This window comes from Lissotriton helveticus, chromosome 5_1 (assembly GCF_964261635.1).
Source record: "Lissotriton helveticus chromosome 5_1, aLisHel1.1, whole genome shotgun sequence".
Classification (NCBI taxonomy): domain Eukaryota; kingdom Metazoa; phylum Chordata; class Amphibia; order Caudata; family Salamandridae; genus Lissotriton; species Lissotriton helveticus.
Genome location: NC_136065.1, coordinates 709,937,790 through 709,954,437, shown reverse-complemented (window position 1 = coordinate 709,954,437; position 16,648 = coordinate 709,937,790). Strand labels below are relative to the sequence as shown.

The following is a 16,648-nucleotide window of genomic DNA, read 5'->3' as shown; positions in this document are numbered from 1 at the left end:
CTTACCTGCTAAAATCCTGGAAATTGCAATGAATCAAGAGTTAACAAAACACCTTGAGAACAACCTGCTATTAGATCCTACGCAACATGGTTTCAGGGCATGTCACTCAACGGAAACTGCTCTGATTGTAGCATCTGAGGACATTCGTCAAACTATGGATAAAGGAGGCAGAGCCGCCCTAATTTTACTAGATCTGACAGCGGCGTTTGACACCGTGAATCACGACGTCCTGTTAAACAGATTAACAACGTTGGGCATCTCCCATACTGCCCTAAAACTGCTCCATTCCTTTTTGCAGGCACGCACTCACCAAATCCAGTGGGATAGGCTCATGTCCAAGGAGTTTTTTCTGCCATGTGGAGTCCCCCAGGGGTCGGCCTTGTCACCCACCCTTTTTAATCTCTATGTCACACCACTGGCCGCACTAATCAAATCCCATGGCCTACACTTAGTTTCATACGCTGACGACACCCAACTGGTGGTTTCATTGGCTCAGACAGTAGAAGCCACTGCCACCAGCTTTAGGAATTGTCTGTCGGATGTGAAGACATGGATGAACTCTCACTTCCTCAAACTTAACGCCGGAAAAACAGAGGTGATCGAGTTTGGTCAAAATCCTTCCATGTGGAACGATACATGGTGGCCTCCAGAAGCCGGTGTCTGTCCCACCCCAGTCAACAAGGTTAGAAACCTTGGTTTCATCATGGACAATGACCTCTCTTGCACAGCCCAAATTAACCAGGTCACGTCATCTTGCTTTTTCACTCTGAAGGTTCTCCGAAAGATCTTGCCTTACATCCCTTTCACCTTGAGGAAAACAGTTGTGGGAGCTCTAATCTTGTCCAGGGTAGACTACTGTAACGCCCTATATATTGGTGCCGGCGAGAAACAGCTTAATCGACTCCAGTCCATCCAAAATGCGGCGGCCAGAGTTCTACTTAATCTCCCCAAACGACACCCTACCTCCAAATCAATAGGCGAACTTCATTGGCTTCCAGTTAGGAGAAGAATTCAATTTAAGGTTCTGTGCCTGGCCCACAAATCTCTGTATGGGCAGACTTCCAAGCAGCTCTCTAATTTTCTCTTACCTTATACTCCTGAACGCCTACTTAGATCAAGCACTCAAAATCTTCTTCACATCCCCAGGTTCAAGAGAGCACGTTGGGGTGGCAGATCCTTCTCCCATCAAGTTCCAAAGCTTTGGAACAGTTTACCATCTTCACTACGTTCTGAAAAGAGCATAGCTAAGTTCAGAAAAGAGCTGAAGACCTGGCTCTTTGTGCTACCCTAAACTCTGCTTTTTCCCATCTCTCCGTCTTACAGCGCCAAGACGCCTCGGCATAAGAGCGCTCAAAAAATGACTCACTCACTCAAGAACAAGGACTGCTGTGCTGCCTTAAGGGCTGTTAGTCTGCTGGACTGCCACTCTGGAAGAACTGCATTTCTGCTGTGCTGCCCTGCTGCCAGCTTCCTTCTGACCATGCTGAGGAAGAACTGGACTCTGCTTGAACCCAAAGTGATCAACAAGGGCTTGCTGGCTTGCCTCCTGTTTTTGAGACTCAGGGACATCAAAGTCTTACCACCTGCTCCTGTGCCTCGTCCATTGGAAGTGGACCCAGGTGCTTGCCCTAGTCCAACCGATGCATCTACAGTCAGTGTATAGCAGGATGGGCTCATTTTAACTGTTGCAGAAGCATAATCTGCACATTGCACTCAGAACCAGTGCACTGCCTTAAAGAACTGATGCATCAGAGCCACAGAACCAACTCCTCTCAGCTCGAGCATCATCTTCAGAACTGGCGCTGCGCAACCACTGTGTGTTGAAAATCAGCACATCACCTCGACGGCAGGATCAACACGACCCATCACTCAGCTGTACCCCGCATCGTGCTGTTTCGACCAGGATCAGGGTACTTGTTCAGCAGGCCTTGTGTGGCTCCTTTATCTAGCCCACGCTCCATCGTGGTTGGCCAAAACTCTAAATTGTGTCCCATTCCAGCACAGCCAGATAACCCCCATAGGCACTTATTGTTCTCAGTCCTATTTTTACATTTAATCTTTAGACTTCTATGTGTTGGATTTTTGTTGTGTTGGTCTTATTCCATTTATAATACTAACATATATTTTCTAAACTGTGTGGAGTTTTTTTGGGAGGTGTATTCACTGTATTACTGTTTGAAATATTGCACAAATACTTTACACATTGCCTCAAAAGTTGAGCCTGACTGCTCTGTGCTAAGATGCAAGAGGGTGAGCGCAAGTTAATTTATGGTGTGTATCTTCCTTGCCCTTTCTAGGATTGTGGTTCATGCTTGGACAGGGTGCATCTGAAACATAATTTCTAACTGACAGCGACATTGAATAGTCATTTATCAGAAGATCGAGAAGAACACCACTAACTAGTTAGACATGCTCAACTGCTGAATGGACCTACTTTGCTGAAAGTGAGGCTAACATGAGAATACCTACAACTGGGGACTAACAGATTGTTTTTTAAAAACCTACATGATTAAAGCTGCCTCATTTTATCTTTGACTGATTTTTGATTTTGACTGATATGAAGTCAACTGAAATTTATAAATGATTGAACATTTAGATTGAACTTTGTGATGACCTTTAGGGGCCAAGCTCCAGTGGAAGAGTAAGGGTGCCATTTTAGAAGAAGATGGATGGAGCGTTAAGGATCAACTTTGAAGCAGCTGGACTTGATATTCATTGTGAATAATTCGACAGTTTTGACGATTTGCATGCTGATCCTTCCACTAATTCAGCATAGAACAATTGAGGTGATAGTAGCAATCCTTTCTATCATTCTAATGATATGCTTAGTAATATATTTGAGTTCCCCTGCAGAGCAAGTTACTCCTAAAGCTAAACCTATCCCTGCCCTGGTAGAGGAGCAGCCTAGTTTTGATTTGAAGCTGTTGCCTAAGGTAGTCCTGAGGAACATTTTACTACACATGTTTTTTTCAACCTTTTACATGAGGATTCTCATTAATGCATGCAAAGGCTCGTTATGTTTGTACCCATCTGCCCACATCTGTAAAAGAGAGTATTACCTTAAATCATATTACACTCACTTACGGTATGTCTTGTAGTATAATGTTGACGCTTTTGCATCATCAGGGTAACTTTGAATAATGTTTTTCTAATTATGGTGTAGATTTGTCAGAGGTGCCTATGTACAAAGATTGAGGGCCAGATGTATCAAAGGGTTTTGCCCATTCTGTGTCAATGGGGAAACGTGTTGATACATATGGCCCTTAAACCCTAATGCTAATGCCAAAACTATGCATACTGTGTGCCACTTCTTTAGGTCACAAGTTAGGCTTGACACTGCCCAAGTCCATAGACAAAATATGGCCTGTAAGTTGAGTGAGGTTGGAAAAGACTTTATTGATGATTCATATGACAGAAGGTAAGACATTGCATTGAAAGTAAAAAAGAGAGGGGTTGAATTAAAAGGGGCTTGGTGAAAGGAAGAGGAGAAATATAAAACGCTTGGAATTCAGCTGAAAATTAATATAGATTGGGAGCAGCATGGAAAGTTATGTTTCACAAGCAGGAAGGAAAACGTTTGGAAATACCGGATCATAGTTTGGAGCGAATGCTCACATAGATTTGAAGTCTTAAGTTATACTGATCAGATATTTAATTGTGCTTGAAATGAGAAAAAGATTATGCACAGCAAGAAGGTTTGCAACCTTTTCATTAAAATAGAGTTGCTCATACAAGGCCTACCATGACGCTTGCTAAATTTATGTGAATATATTGTTAGAAATTGAGTTGTTAGTTGGGGGAATTGTAAGTCCTTCTCACGCAACAGAGACATTCCTTTTCAGATTGAAGCACAAAAAGCCACTAATTAACCTGCGTCAAACCCTGTGGTAGCTTGGCAGAAAAGCAGTCAGACTTAACTTAGGGGCAATATGTTAAGTATTTATGCAACGCACAAACAGTAAAAAAGTGAAAACACAACACAGGAAAAATCCCAAACCAGTTTACCAAAATAGAGTACAATTTATTAACAAACTTGACACCAAAATTACACAAATCCAAGCAATAGAATCAGAGATATGCAATTTTAAAGGTTTGAGGCAAGTAGCACATAGCGTCACTCTTGGTTATCTGGTCATGCAAAACCTGGGAAAGTCACAAGTTCAGGATGACTATGACCAACCCACTGAAAAAAGTTACCTTCTTAACATCTGATGCAAAGAGTTCAGTTTGTGCTGGAGGAGCAGGGAGAGTGTTGCGGGTGGTCATCACTGTAGCGTGAGAAGCAGGCTAAGCCTCATGGATGGTCGTCGCTGTAGCGTGAAGATCCTGTTGGGTGTCATGAACTGTTGTTGCTGGAGCTTTACCTTGGTGGTCACCGTGGGCTATCTGTGCTGTAGTGCGGAGTGCAGATTTCACGTTGCCAGTTGTCGCTGGCAGTCGCTGTAAGGTGAAGGACTGGGTTCATAAGAGCTTCGTGTTGGTGGGTGGTGTGGGCGGTAATATCTTGGCTCAAATGGGCCCATTTGCAGTCACAAAGAGCCCAAAACTACAGAATTTCCACTTTTCTTCCAGGAGGAGATCAACTGAATGCCAAACCAAAGGTCCAGGACCTGAGAAGTACCTATTGGGGATCAGAAACTCACTCCAGCACGGACCAGCAGGGCCCAGGCTTGTCATTTACAGGTTCAGCCAGGTCCAGTTGCAGGAGGTCAGCTGGGCAGTTGCAGGAAGGCCTCTGGAGCTTGGTATGCCTATAATGTTTTTAGAAATTTACATGAGGGTCTTTTCTTGCGACTTAATAATTTGAATGTTAGCTTTTTTGCACCTGTGAAAGTGAGGAGTCGAAGAAGTCCTCCCCTTTCCCTGATATCTCTGTGATTACTGTGGATCAAAATCGACTTCATTGTCAATGTGTTGAATTGATGCTTTCAAGCCCCAGCTTCAGATCAATGTCCATCCAAATAAGTAAAGCGCAGTTTCGAATTTGCACCAAGTTTTCGCTGAGCAAAACACCATCCTTTCCTCCAGCTATGATTTGCATTTTGGCCAGGTTCCAGGAGTGGGCCAGAAAATTTCGCATTCAAAAGCCAAGCCAGAGGGGGCATTTGCACCCTTAATCCTCCACTGTCTACTTGCAACCCTTATAAATACTTGCAAGTATTTCCCTTTGTAAATGTAATTCTGCTTAGTGAAAGTAGCCTCTAAGGGCCAGATGTAGGTAGGCTTTTACCGGGTGGTAACGGCCGAATTCGGCCGTTACCACCTGGTAAAAGCAATTTGACATGTAGGTCCCTGTAATTTACAGACTCGGTAAATTTAACGATAGGTAAATTTACCGAGTATGTAAAATACCGAGTCGGTATCATTACTGATTCCGGAAAATTGGTATGTAGGTGGGACTCTTCTGAGTCCCACAAGCAGTACAACATCGGTATTTTACCATCAAATACTACTTGATGGTAAAATACAGTTTCTGGTGTGCATGCACATGTGTGCATGCACACCTATGCCATATGACAGGCAGACCTGCCCTTAGGGCAGGTATGCCTGCCACATGGCACCCGAGCCTCTTTTGGGGGTGCCAGAGGGTGTCAAAGTGACACCCCCTGCACCCTTGTGACAGTCGGTATTTTCCGATGTGGTAAATACCGACCGGTATATGCCCAATCAATCCTATGGGCTTCAAAGCCCATAGGAATGCATGGGCATTAACTGGTCGGTATTTACCACATCGGAAATTACCGACTGTTTCCGATTCGGTAATTGCACATCTGCAATTACCTACATCTCGGTATTTTTATTTTCCGACCTCTTAAATACCGAGTCGGTATGACTCGGTATTTAAGAGGTCGGTAAATAAAATTTACCTACATCTGGCCCTAAATCTTTAACCTTTACTTGCATTTGATGGCGCTAAATTAGGGAAAACGTGGTAATTAGACAGATTTTTAAGTAGACCTACCTTCACTTCTGTATTGATGACGAATTTCTGCTATAAAATATAGTTTGAAATAGCGAGACACACATAGAAATCTGACAAAACGACTTCCTCAACGACATTTTGGCAACATCTTAATTTCATTTGAAAAGTTGAAACGCACCTTTACGTATAACTCTTGTGTCACCCGACGCGGCAGTTTATTGGTTTGAGACAATCTTAGTCATACAGAACTCTGCTGCCCTCGTGTGGCGATAGCTAAGTGATTAGTTAGTTGTCAATAGTTACCAAACAATAACAAACAGAAGGAACAGAAGCACGACACAGAGAAGACACAATGCCAGGAATTAAACGGAAAATAAAGAAAAAGAAGATAAGTAAAAAAACATCGAATTCAGATAGGGGAAAAGACGCTGTTCCTGATCCCATAAAGCCACTGTATGTTCCTCCACCGCCAATTCTTGGACAGAAGGTAAGAGTGAAACATGCACGTGAAAGGTGCCAGTAAACCTAAAAAAAACTTTGTGTAGGCTATTTGTAAAATAAAATCGTTTCTGTGCACATAAATCACTTTTTTTATGCCATGAGAGATACTTTTAAGGATGTTGATTTACCGATCATCTTATTAAACTTTATTTTAGTGTAAACAAACAAAAGATTGAGACATAATGTTTGCAGAACAAGTCATTTATAATTGAAATTTAAGAAAAGAAAAACATGATAGCACTTGATCTCTTTGCGGAGCATCTTCCAATATAATCGCCGTAAGTGACAAGAACATCAAAAATGTTTCTCTCGCGAGAATTCATTCTTCAAGAGAGATGTACAGTTTAACATATACTTTTCTAATTAAAAAGAATGCTAACAGTATGCGAACATACATTTAATGTTCAATCAATACAATTCTGCATGGCCACCTTCCCTTCCCTGTAGACCCCTTTCAATAGTTTTACCAGGCCATGGTTCAACAATTACATGATATCTTTAAAAAAACATTATTGGACAACTTATCATGCGCTAACTAAAATGCAAATAGCACACTCAAACCTGAGAGCAAGTTTAATCCGCCCCATCACCTTCAACAATGTGTCTATCGCATCCATTGATAATAGCAGTACCACTGTAGGCTTTGCATTTTACACACCCATTTTAAATATGTAGAGAGAATGGCACATATAGATGCAATGGACCCGGACACTAACACTGCCATTAAGACTAGCTTCTCTGATCTGGCATAGGTGGTATCTTGTGCATCACGTTGCAGCGAAAGGGTCGTTTTTGGGATCGGGGTCGATTTCAAGTGATATTTCTCTGCTGGTGAATTGGAAAAAAGATCTGAAATAGTGCTATAAACTCAGGCAAACCTAAAGCACATGCAACCTGTCTCCAAACTAGGGAGCTGGGAAACTATGGCATCTTGATGGAATGCAGTTATTAAATCTGTGCAAAAGTCCTGAAGTGTATTACTTTGATTTCTTATTGACACTTCCTTTATTCAGAGTCCATTCTTCTTCTCTCTAGTCCTTATTAAATGAGGTGGATATGCCTCCCACGTTCAGTATAACACGCTGTGCACAATCACAAAAACACCTCTTAGCCCTCCCTTATATGCAATCTGAGTAGGACAGGATTGCTCAAAACAAGCAGCTCCCTCTTTTCCCTTAAATTGGCCAGACTGGCTGAACACCCTGAGGGAGGGCGGTGAGATTAAGGACTGGAGAGAAGGATGGAAGAATTACCAGTAAATTCTTAAACTATTAACCTTTCATCGCCTCCCTCGCTCTATTCCTTACTCTCTGAGGAATACCCATGCTTTACTGGCCTCATTTACAAGCCCAATTGGCTGCCATGCACCAATGTAGGCTTTTAGTTATTTATTTATTTTATTTTAAGAGTTTTATATTACGCTGCTAGACCCGGAGGTATCAGAGCGCTTTACATGAGGAATTTAGCATTTAGCATATTACAAATGTTACAAAATTTACATGAAAGATCGTTGCGATGAAGAGGAAAAACAAGGTTATAAAGATACATCTAATGATTAGATCATTACAAAAACAAAAGATATTAAGGTGCAATGGGAGCGAGGGAAAATAGGGGTCAGGGAAAAGGGGGAGAAGAGAAGGGAAACGTGGGAATGAGTGGGAGCAGGGAGAAAGGAACAGACAAAGGACCGAACAAGATGGCAGGTCAGGATCAGAGGAGAGCGTGAGAAGGAAGATGGGGACATGAAAAGGGATTCTGAGAGAGGCTGATTGTTTATGTGCCGGAAGGAACGCCTTCTTGCACAAAAAACAATCAATGAGGCGATTTCCTCCTTCTATGTGTGCCGCTGAATGCAGCACACATAGAAATGGGAAAAAAACGAGGAGAAATAAAGTTATTCTGATGCATCCCCAGGTTTACAGAACGTTGTAAATCTGGGAATATGTCAAATGTCATGAGTGTTATGTGGGAACATTCACCATAACACCCTTGGCACGCTTCCTCCCCAACGTAGTGTGAGGCAACGCAGCGACTTGTTCTGAATTGCGTCACACCATATCTACAAGACCATGAAAATCCATGCATGGTGACTTTTTGTGGTCTTGTAGATATGGTACTACTCTCTGTGTTGTCGGAACGTCAATGAATGTGATGTTCCAGCGGCGCACAGGGGCGTGTAAGTGAGGCCCTACATGTGCAGGGACAAATTGAAACAAACACACAAATATTGCTGCAAACCAAGGGCCCTATTTCCCTTCCAGCACAAAAACAATAATTCCCACAACTCAGAAACCCTTGCACCATGGTGAAAGGGGACATCTGTTGGCGCATGGCAGCCAATTGTGTGTAAGTGTTGGGGAACAGAACAGGAATGCGCTGTAACTCAAGCATACAGCGCATTTCTGCCCTTCTCTTTTGTAGCAGGGCAGAGCAGCAAGAAGACTTGCAGCGCTGCGCTGCCCTATGACAAAAACTTTTAAATGAGGCCCCAAAACTTTAATACAGAAAATAACTCTCTTACATTGTATCATAGCAGAGAGACCCTTTGAACTAAACACATCTTCTGACTGACTACCATATTGAATGATTAACAAACGTCAAAGGGGAACCCCATATAGCTGCCAAATGAATCTGTACCAATGAAGTTCCTCCAAATTTCATGCCTGCAGATATGAACTGAATTTCTAAAGGACAAAGAATTCGGTGAATTTAATAGCAATGCCAAAGAAAAGATTTGATCCAATATCCCATTTAAGTTGAATGTTTATGGCAGGTATTGTCAATGCCAATTTTCAAGATAGATTAAAACCTCCCTGTTAAGATCAAAAAAGTGGAGACCCTCCTGTTCAAGAAAAAGGAGATGGAACAAATTCAGGTAAATTAATTTTCTTCTCCAAGTGAAAAAGGATAAGAGACTTTAGCGATAAAGGAAGGTTCTAACTTCAAAATTATTTGATTATGAAAAATCCAGACAAAAGAGTGTTTACAGTAAATGGAACCCTGTTCCTCTAACCTCCTGGCTGAGGTAATCACAATCAGAATGAAAACCTTCAAAGTCAGGTGTCTGAACTCTACTGATTGTTAAGGCTCAAAAGACGATCTCTTCAAAACCTCCAAAACCAATATGAGGTTCGAATGAGGAAGCAACGACTTTTAGGGTCAAGCATGAATAAAGCCTTTAAGAAGACTCAATGTAAAGGACCCACAATTCATGAGGCCATCCCACAATTCTAAAAAAGCCTTCATAAATGCCCAATCAATTCTTAAAATAATATCCATAACACATAGATGGAACCCCTTTTGAATAAAAGAAACAATATCCAATCACTGTAGTTAGAGGATCACAATTTAAGGGGCTATTGCCTCCTAGAAGCCTGAACTGCTGCAGTTAATGCTTGTGAAAACCCCTTTTCTCTGCCAACCAAACCGTTCTACTTCCATACCACTAAGTGAAGAAGATCTAGAGACCCCTGAGGCAACACTGGAATCACCAAGGGAGAAGAAGTCATGGGCAACACTCATTTTGGACAAATCTTTACCACGGTCAGAAGAGGAACCAGGGGAAGTGAAGTCAGGTGAGGAGTAGTCATAATTAATGAGGTACCTTCGCTCCATATTGCATTTAACACCTTTAAAACCAGAGTGCTTGAAGATGATGAGTGAAGTCTTCTGGGTTGTAAATAAATCTATATCTGGCATCCCCACATCTGACATATGAATGAGAACAACTGAGGATGCAGATGATAATCTTGAGAGGAATGAAAAATGTTGTTTAGTCGGCCTAGATACTTTTCTCCCTACTAAGAAATGCCTGCTGAGATGCTGAACAGGGATACACAAAAAAAGTCTCCCATGCTGTTTATGATAGATTTGGCAGTCATTTTGCTTGTTTGAACAAGAACTTTCTTCCTTTAGATAAGAGGTCTTCAAACCTTTTTGCTCTGAGCCCCCCCTAAGCAAAATGTTTTGAGGTCGGGTCCCCCTACAAAACTTTAAGGCAATGATTGGTGGAGTGGGAGGGGCATGGCTGTGTGCAAGGGACGGGCTTATGAGATGATTTCAGGAATACTTTTTCTATAGCTCATAAACCACACTAAGTATGATACTTATAAAACAGCAAATGCATCAAACAAAAACATGTGTGGTCCCAAAAATCCTGCTCCCCATTATTGGGGTGTTGTAGCCCCTCCCACTCTTGGACCCCAATGAAACTACACCTGCTGTATTATTGTTAACAGCAGTCTTGAGTAGAAGGCTATCTCCTCTACATCTTTCACCTCTTTCTCACTATGCCTGCCCATCGCTCCGATTTTGAATAAGGTTCTCTGTCCCTTTCAGAAAAAACATAAAGCTCCCACACTATGTCTCCATTTCTTCTGCAAAGGTGCCCTCGGTCCTAATGCTAAAAAGGAAAATAAGCTCCCATGCCTCTTTTTTAAAGGTAGACAGTGATAACTGTGATGCAGTGGGCCCCTCAAACCCATGGGCCCCAGTCCTGCTGCATCTGCTTAATTATTGCTAATCAGCAGTGGCCACTTACACACCTGGCAGCAGTACCTGCTTCACTAATGAATGGCCTTTTTTAAAGAAAAAAAAGGGCACTTATATTACCGCATTTGCTACGTAATCCATCATCTGCTGCATAGTACTGCATATCCAATTCTTCAGTGCTGTAAACTAGTACTTTCAAACATTCTATTCTCGAGGGCAGATTAATGTCTTTTCGATAGTTCTGCTTTAGTGTGCAGTACAGGAAGACAAATACATTCTTGTTGCACACTTGTGTTTTTAAGTGAACCTAGTTCTATGTATGTTGCGGTTTATTTTGCTGCACAATTCACTTCTTTTGTGGTCTTCTGCCATGTTTTTTAAATATGTTGAGAGTGGATTCAGCAGCCAGTTAATGTCCCAAACATACTTTGGGATGGGATCACCACGGACACCTTGTTGCTGTTGTCATAAGGCCATTTGAGCTCAGGTACAAAAAAAGAACCATCTGCTTATTGCCGCTCAGATTAATATGTCCTCACAGCACTTGAACAAACATTAACTATTCCCTTGGCCGCTTAACAATTCCCACCCCCTTTAACAATTTCTTCTTTAACTTCATCTTGACAACTTCCATTAGTGACGAACCCTTTTGCCTTTTCTCCTGACTCCAATATTTCTTTGCACCGAACCAGCCTATCTGCCCCTGAACCAAGCCTGCCTTCCTTTTATTCCACCATTCTCCTCTTACTTTCCGTTGGTCTTTTCCCTGTTACCTCTAAACTCGTCCTTGGTGCCTTTTGATGAGCTTGACCTCTATAACTAATACCTCTTTCTCTGACTGCAGCTCTTTCCCAGTGCTCAACCTGCTGCTGAAGCCTATTGTCCCTGTACCAGAGTTGGCTGGTAGGCTCAGTGCTTCCCTAGAGTAACTGCTTGGTTGTGAATTCAGTGCTGTGAAGCAATTACCACTCCCAAATCTCCCGGGGTGAAGAGGGCAGTACCTAACAATCCACCCAGTGCCCTGAAAGTCCCTCCCTGTGTGGTGTGCATCTAAACCTCATAGGAAATAACAATTAAATTTACCAAGTCTGTTGTTCTGTAATTACCACATTTCTTACAATCAGGATTCAAGCAGAAAAAAACAGCTACCACAAGATTCGGGACTAAGGAAATTTCTGTAATAAAGGTCTCCGGGCCGGCCTTAGTCCTGGTGGCGCCCTGTGCGACAATGTTTGTTGACGCCTCCCTCCCCCCCCAATGACCACCTCGCCACGGATTCCCTCACTACCACCATTTGACAAAGCCCCCCAAGTCTCCATGACCACTGTCTTTTAGATTAATTTAGTTTTATAGCGCCATTCATACCAGTTTAAGGTGTCAGAACACGTTACATCACACATATGTTGCATGGAGACAATCATACAAGTGTTAATCTGTGTATAGGAAATGTTACATAAGACAGAGGCCTTCAAGGTGTAGGAGTCACATGTCATGCATACTGGTAGGCTGTATAGTTTAAGAGTCCTTGGTCTGGAAAAGCACAAATTCAGAATTTAAAATGTAACACCATTGTGAGCGGTTTTCTTCAATGAGAAGACTTGATTTCTACACAAATGAACCATTTTTGCAATACTAGGATAAGTAACTAAGTAAGTAAGTTTATTTGCACAGTTAATTAAAACCAATGCAGTACAATTACAAAATATGAATTAAAATAAAACACAATATAAAATGACATATATTTTAAAACCGCAAAAAACACAGTTGATGGACAGAATGTAGAACAATGTCATACATTCACCCCAGTACAAGGATCTGGGCCTAAATCCATCGTTTTTTTGCACTTCACACCACCCTGGGTTAGACACTGGCTATATGCAAATCAGCTCTGACCCTGTGCCTCATGGGAACAGTCCAGTCCGAACTACCAAGCCATGTCTTTCCCAGACCGGAATCAAGCATCCAAGGACCGGTTTCTGGCTATCAGCCTTCATCAGCCTGGATAGCTTGACACCAGTGGTGTGGAGAGCCTGGGACTCACGCCTGAGCATACCCAGCCCACTCGGGGTGAAAATTGCAAAAAACACAGTTGATGGACAGAATGTAGAACAATGTCATACATTCACCCCAGTACAAGGATCTGGGCCTAAATCCATCGTTTTTTTGCACTCCACACCACCCTGGGTTAGACACTGGCTATATGCAAATCAGCTCTGACCCTGTGCCTCATGGGAACAGTCCAGTCCGAACTACCAAGCCATGTCTTTCCCAGACCGGAATCAAGCATCCAAGGACCGGTTTCTGGCTATCAGCCTTCATCAGCCTGGATAGCTTGACTCCAGTGGTGTGGAGAGCCTGGGACTCACGTCTGAGCATACCCAGCCCACTCGGGGTGAAAATTGCAAAAAACACAGTTGATGGACAGAATGTAGAACAATGTCATACATTCACCCCAGTACAAGGATCTGGGCCTAAATCCATCGTTTTTTTGCACTCCACACCACCCTGGGTTAGACCCTGGATATATGCAAATCAGCTCTGACCCTGTGCCTCATGGGAACAGTCCAGTCCGAACTACCAAGCCATGTCTTTCCCAGACCGGAATCAAGCATCCAAGGACCGGTTTCTGGCTATCAGCCTTCATCAGCCTGGATAGCTTGACTCCAGTGGTGTGGAGAGCCTGGGACTCACGTCTGAGCATACCCAGCCCACTCGGGGTGAAAATTGCAAAAAAACAGTTGATGGACAGAATGTAGAACAATGTCATACATTATTATTATTATTATTAAAATTTTATATAGCGCGCAGCTACCCTGGGGCATCCCGGCGCTTTGAACAGAGCTTCGACAGTTGAAACAGTCAGTTGGTCAAGACCAATCACGCAGGAAACAGATATGTTTTCAGACCTTTGCGAAAGCGCAAAGTACCGGTCTCAGCACGAAGTTTTAAGGGTAAAGAGTTCCAAAGAGTGGCTGTGTTCACAGAGAATCTTCTCCCGCCCGTACGCGATCTCTTTACTCTGGGGACAAGGAGAAGATGTTTCTGGTCGGACCTCAGCGTTCTATTCGCTTTGTAGGGCACTGCAAGGTTTCTTAGGATAGGTGGTCCAGTACCCTGAAGAATTTTGTGGGCTATGCAAAGTGCCTTGAATTTTACTCTTTCCCGCCCTGGTAACCAGTGCAGAGCCTTGAGGGCAGGTCTAGCTGATTCAGTTCTGGGAATGCCCATGAGCAGTCTGGCCGCCGCATTTTGGACCTGCTGTAATTTGTTAAAGGTGGATTCAGGGGCACCCAGAAAAAGGCCATTACTGTAATCGAGGCGAGATGTTATAAGCCCCTGAATCAGCAGCTTCCTCGATGGAAAGGGGAGAAGCGGAAAGATTTTACGAGCTGCACGTAGCAGGGCGAAACACACTCCTGCCGTTTTTTTGGCTTGAGTTCTGAAGGAGAGATCTTGTTCCAGCCAGACCCCCAAGCTCTTAATCTCCTCTTTCATGATGGGGAGATCACCCATACAGCTCGGCCAGCATGTCAATGGCAATGAGGGAGCTTTGTTCCCTAACAGCATAATCTCTGTCTTAGAGCCGTTCAGCTTAAGAGCTGAGTCATCCATCCAGGTGTGGACTTCCACCAGGCATGAGTGCAGCAAGTCGGGGTTATCTACCAGTTCACCCTAGTACAAGGATCTGGGCCTAAATCTATCGGTTTTTTGCACTCCACACCACCCTGGGTTAGACACTGGCTATATGCAAATCAGCTCTGACCCTGTGCCTCATGGGAACAGTCCAGTCCGAACTACCAAGCCATGTCTTTCCCAGACCGGAATCAAGCATCCAAGGACCGGTTTCTGGCTATCAGCCTTCATCAGCCTGGATAGCTTGACTCCAGTGGTGTGGAGAGCCTGGGACTCACGTCTGAGCATACCCAGCCCACTCGGGGTGAAAATTGCAAAAAACACAGTTGATGGACAGAATGTAGAACAATGTCATACATTCACCCCAGTACAAGGATCTGGGCCTAAATCCATCGTTTTTTTGCACTCCACACCACCCTGGGTTAGACACTGGCTATATGCAAATCAGCTCTGACCCTGTGCCTCATGGGAACAGTCCAGTCCGAACTACCAAGCCATGTCTTACCCAGACCGGAATCAAGCATCCAAGGACCGGTTTCTGGCTATCAGCCTTCATCAGCCTGGATAGCTTGACTCCAGTGGTGTGGAGAGCCTGGGACTCACGTCTGAGCATACCCAGCCCACTCGGGGTGAAAATTGCAAAAAACACAGTTGATGGACAGAATGTAGAACAATGTCATACATTCACCCCAGTACAAGGATCTGGGCCTAAATCCATCGTTTTTTTGCACTCCACACCACCCTGGGTTAGACACTGGCTATATGCAAATCAGCTCTGACCCTGTGCCTCATGGGAACAGTCCAGTCCGAACTACCAAGCCATGTCTTTCCAAGTCAAGTCAAGTCAAGTCAAAAAGGCTTTATTTCGACATAAAAAATATCTTAAAAAGCATACATACAATTAAAATTCATTTTAAACAATGGAAATAGGACATATAAAAAGACTCCTTGCATGATTAAAATCAGCAAATAAAAACATGATTAAACTATTTGTCTAAGTCTTTTTGACCGAATCCGCCATGCCCACCCAAGATACTTCGAGGTGGCGCATGCATAAAATGAACGAGTGTCTGAAAGTAGTATCCTTAGTGCCATATTACAATGTCTTGTTCCCAGTGTAAGGCACATGGGTTTTAGCCATTTCGACCGTGGAACTTTATAGACAGGACACTCGAATAAAAAGTGAGGGACAGATTCATAGCGCTGTGGGCAGAAAGGGCACCACGGGGCAGTCTGGTGGGGAATTTTCCAATGACTTGTGAGTTCCATTAAGGGAAGAAGACCTATTCTAAATTTGAAATACAAGGATCTTTCCCATGGGGCTGAAATAATGTCCAAATACAGTTCTCTGAGGGGGGCATCTTTAAACTCCATAAAATTTCTAGACGATTTACAAATCGTTACAGAAGAGTTTCTTTTATTTGCCACCCATTTCCAATAGAGTTGTTTTAACATTAGTTTGGGCGGAGCCGTCTGTTGATGCCATGCTTCTTCTAGGCCCAGATTGGCAAGTAATGCTTTGATGTCCCTTAACCATTTTATTTTTGTCCAGCCAGTGGATTTAATGATCTCACGCAGGCCATCCGCATAACTTGACAGCTCAGGGACTCTCCAGATGCGGGTCCACAGAAGCAAGGGGCGTAACTTAGCTTGGTCCTCAATCGCCCGACAGCCCATATCTAATTGCAACGGCAGGATAGGGACAGAGGGACCGAGGGACATCAAACTTCTCAAAAAGGTGTTCTCAGCACGAGTAAGATCTTTCATGTTTGACGTTCCCCAGAGTTCCGCCCCATAAAGAGCGGCACTTACTCCTCTGGCCGAATAAATATCCATTACTGCTGCTATAGGTTTCGTGGAGGCTGCTCTTTGCTCTTTCAACAGAGCCCCAGTTACTCTTTTCAAACTTAACAACATTTTGGTCAAATGATGGTCCCATTTCATCGAGTCCACCAGTCGGATACCCAAGTAATCAAACGTCTTGGTCCTTTCCAATGCAACAGACCCCAATGTTGGTGGGGGGCCAAGTTTTTGCGGGGGATTCAGGATAAGATACTTTGTTTTGTCTGTGTTAATACAGAGTCCTCTTTGCTTGCAAAA

The 16,648-nt window shown here is 43.3% G+C and overlaps 1 protein-coding gene across 1 annotated transcript in view; it reads left to right on the top strand.

Annotated features, from left to right (window-relative positions):
• Positions 1-6,245: 6,245 nt before the first annotated feature.
• LOC144753355 (uncharacterized) overlaps positions 6,246-16,648 on the top strand; it is a 219,737-nt gene continuing 209,334 nt past the window's right edge. Inside the window, exon 1 of the mRNA XM_078641077.1 lies at positions 6,246-6,410. Within this exon, the coding sequence (XP_078497203.1) occupies positions 6,276-6,410 (135 nt within the window). The 5' untranslated portion in view covers positions 6,246-6,275. The remainder of the gene's footprint in view (positions 6,411-16,648) is intronic.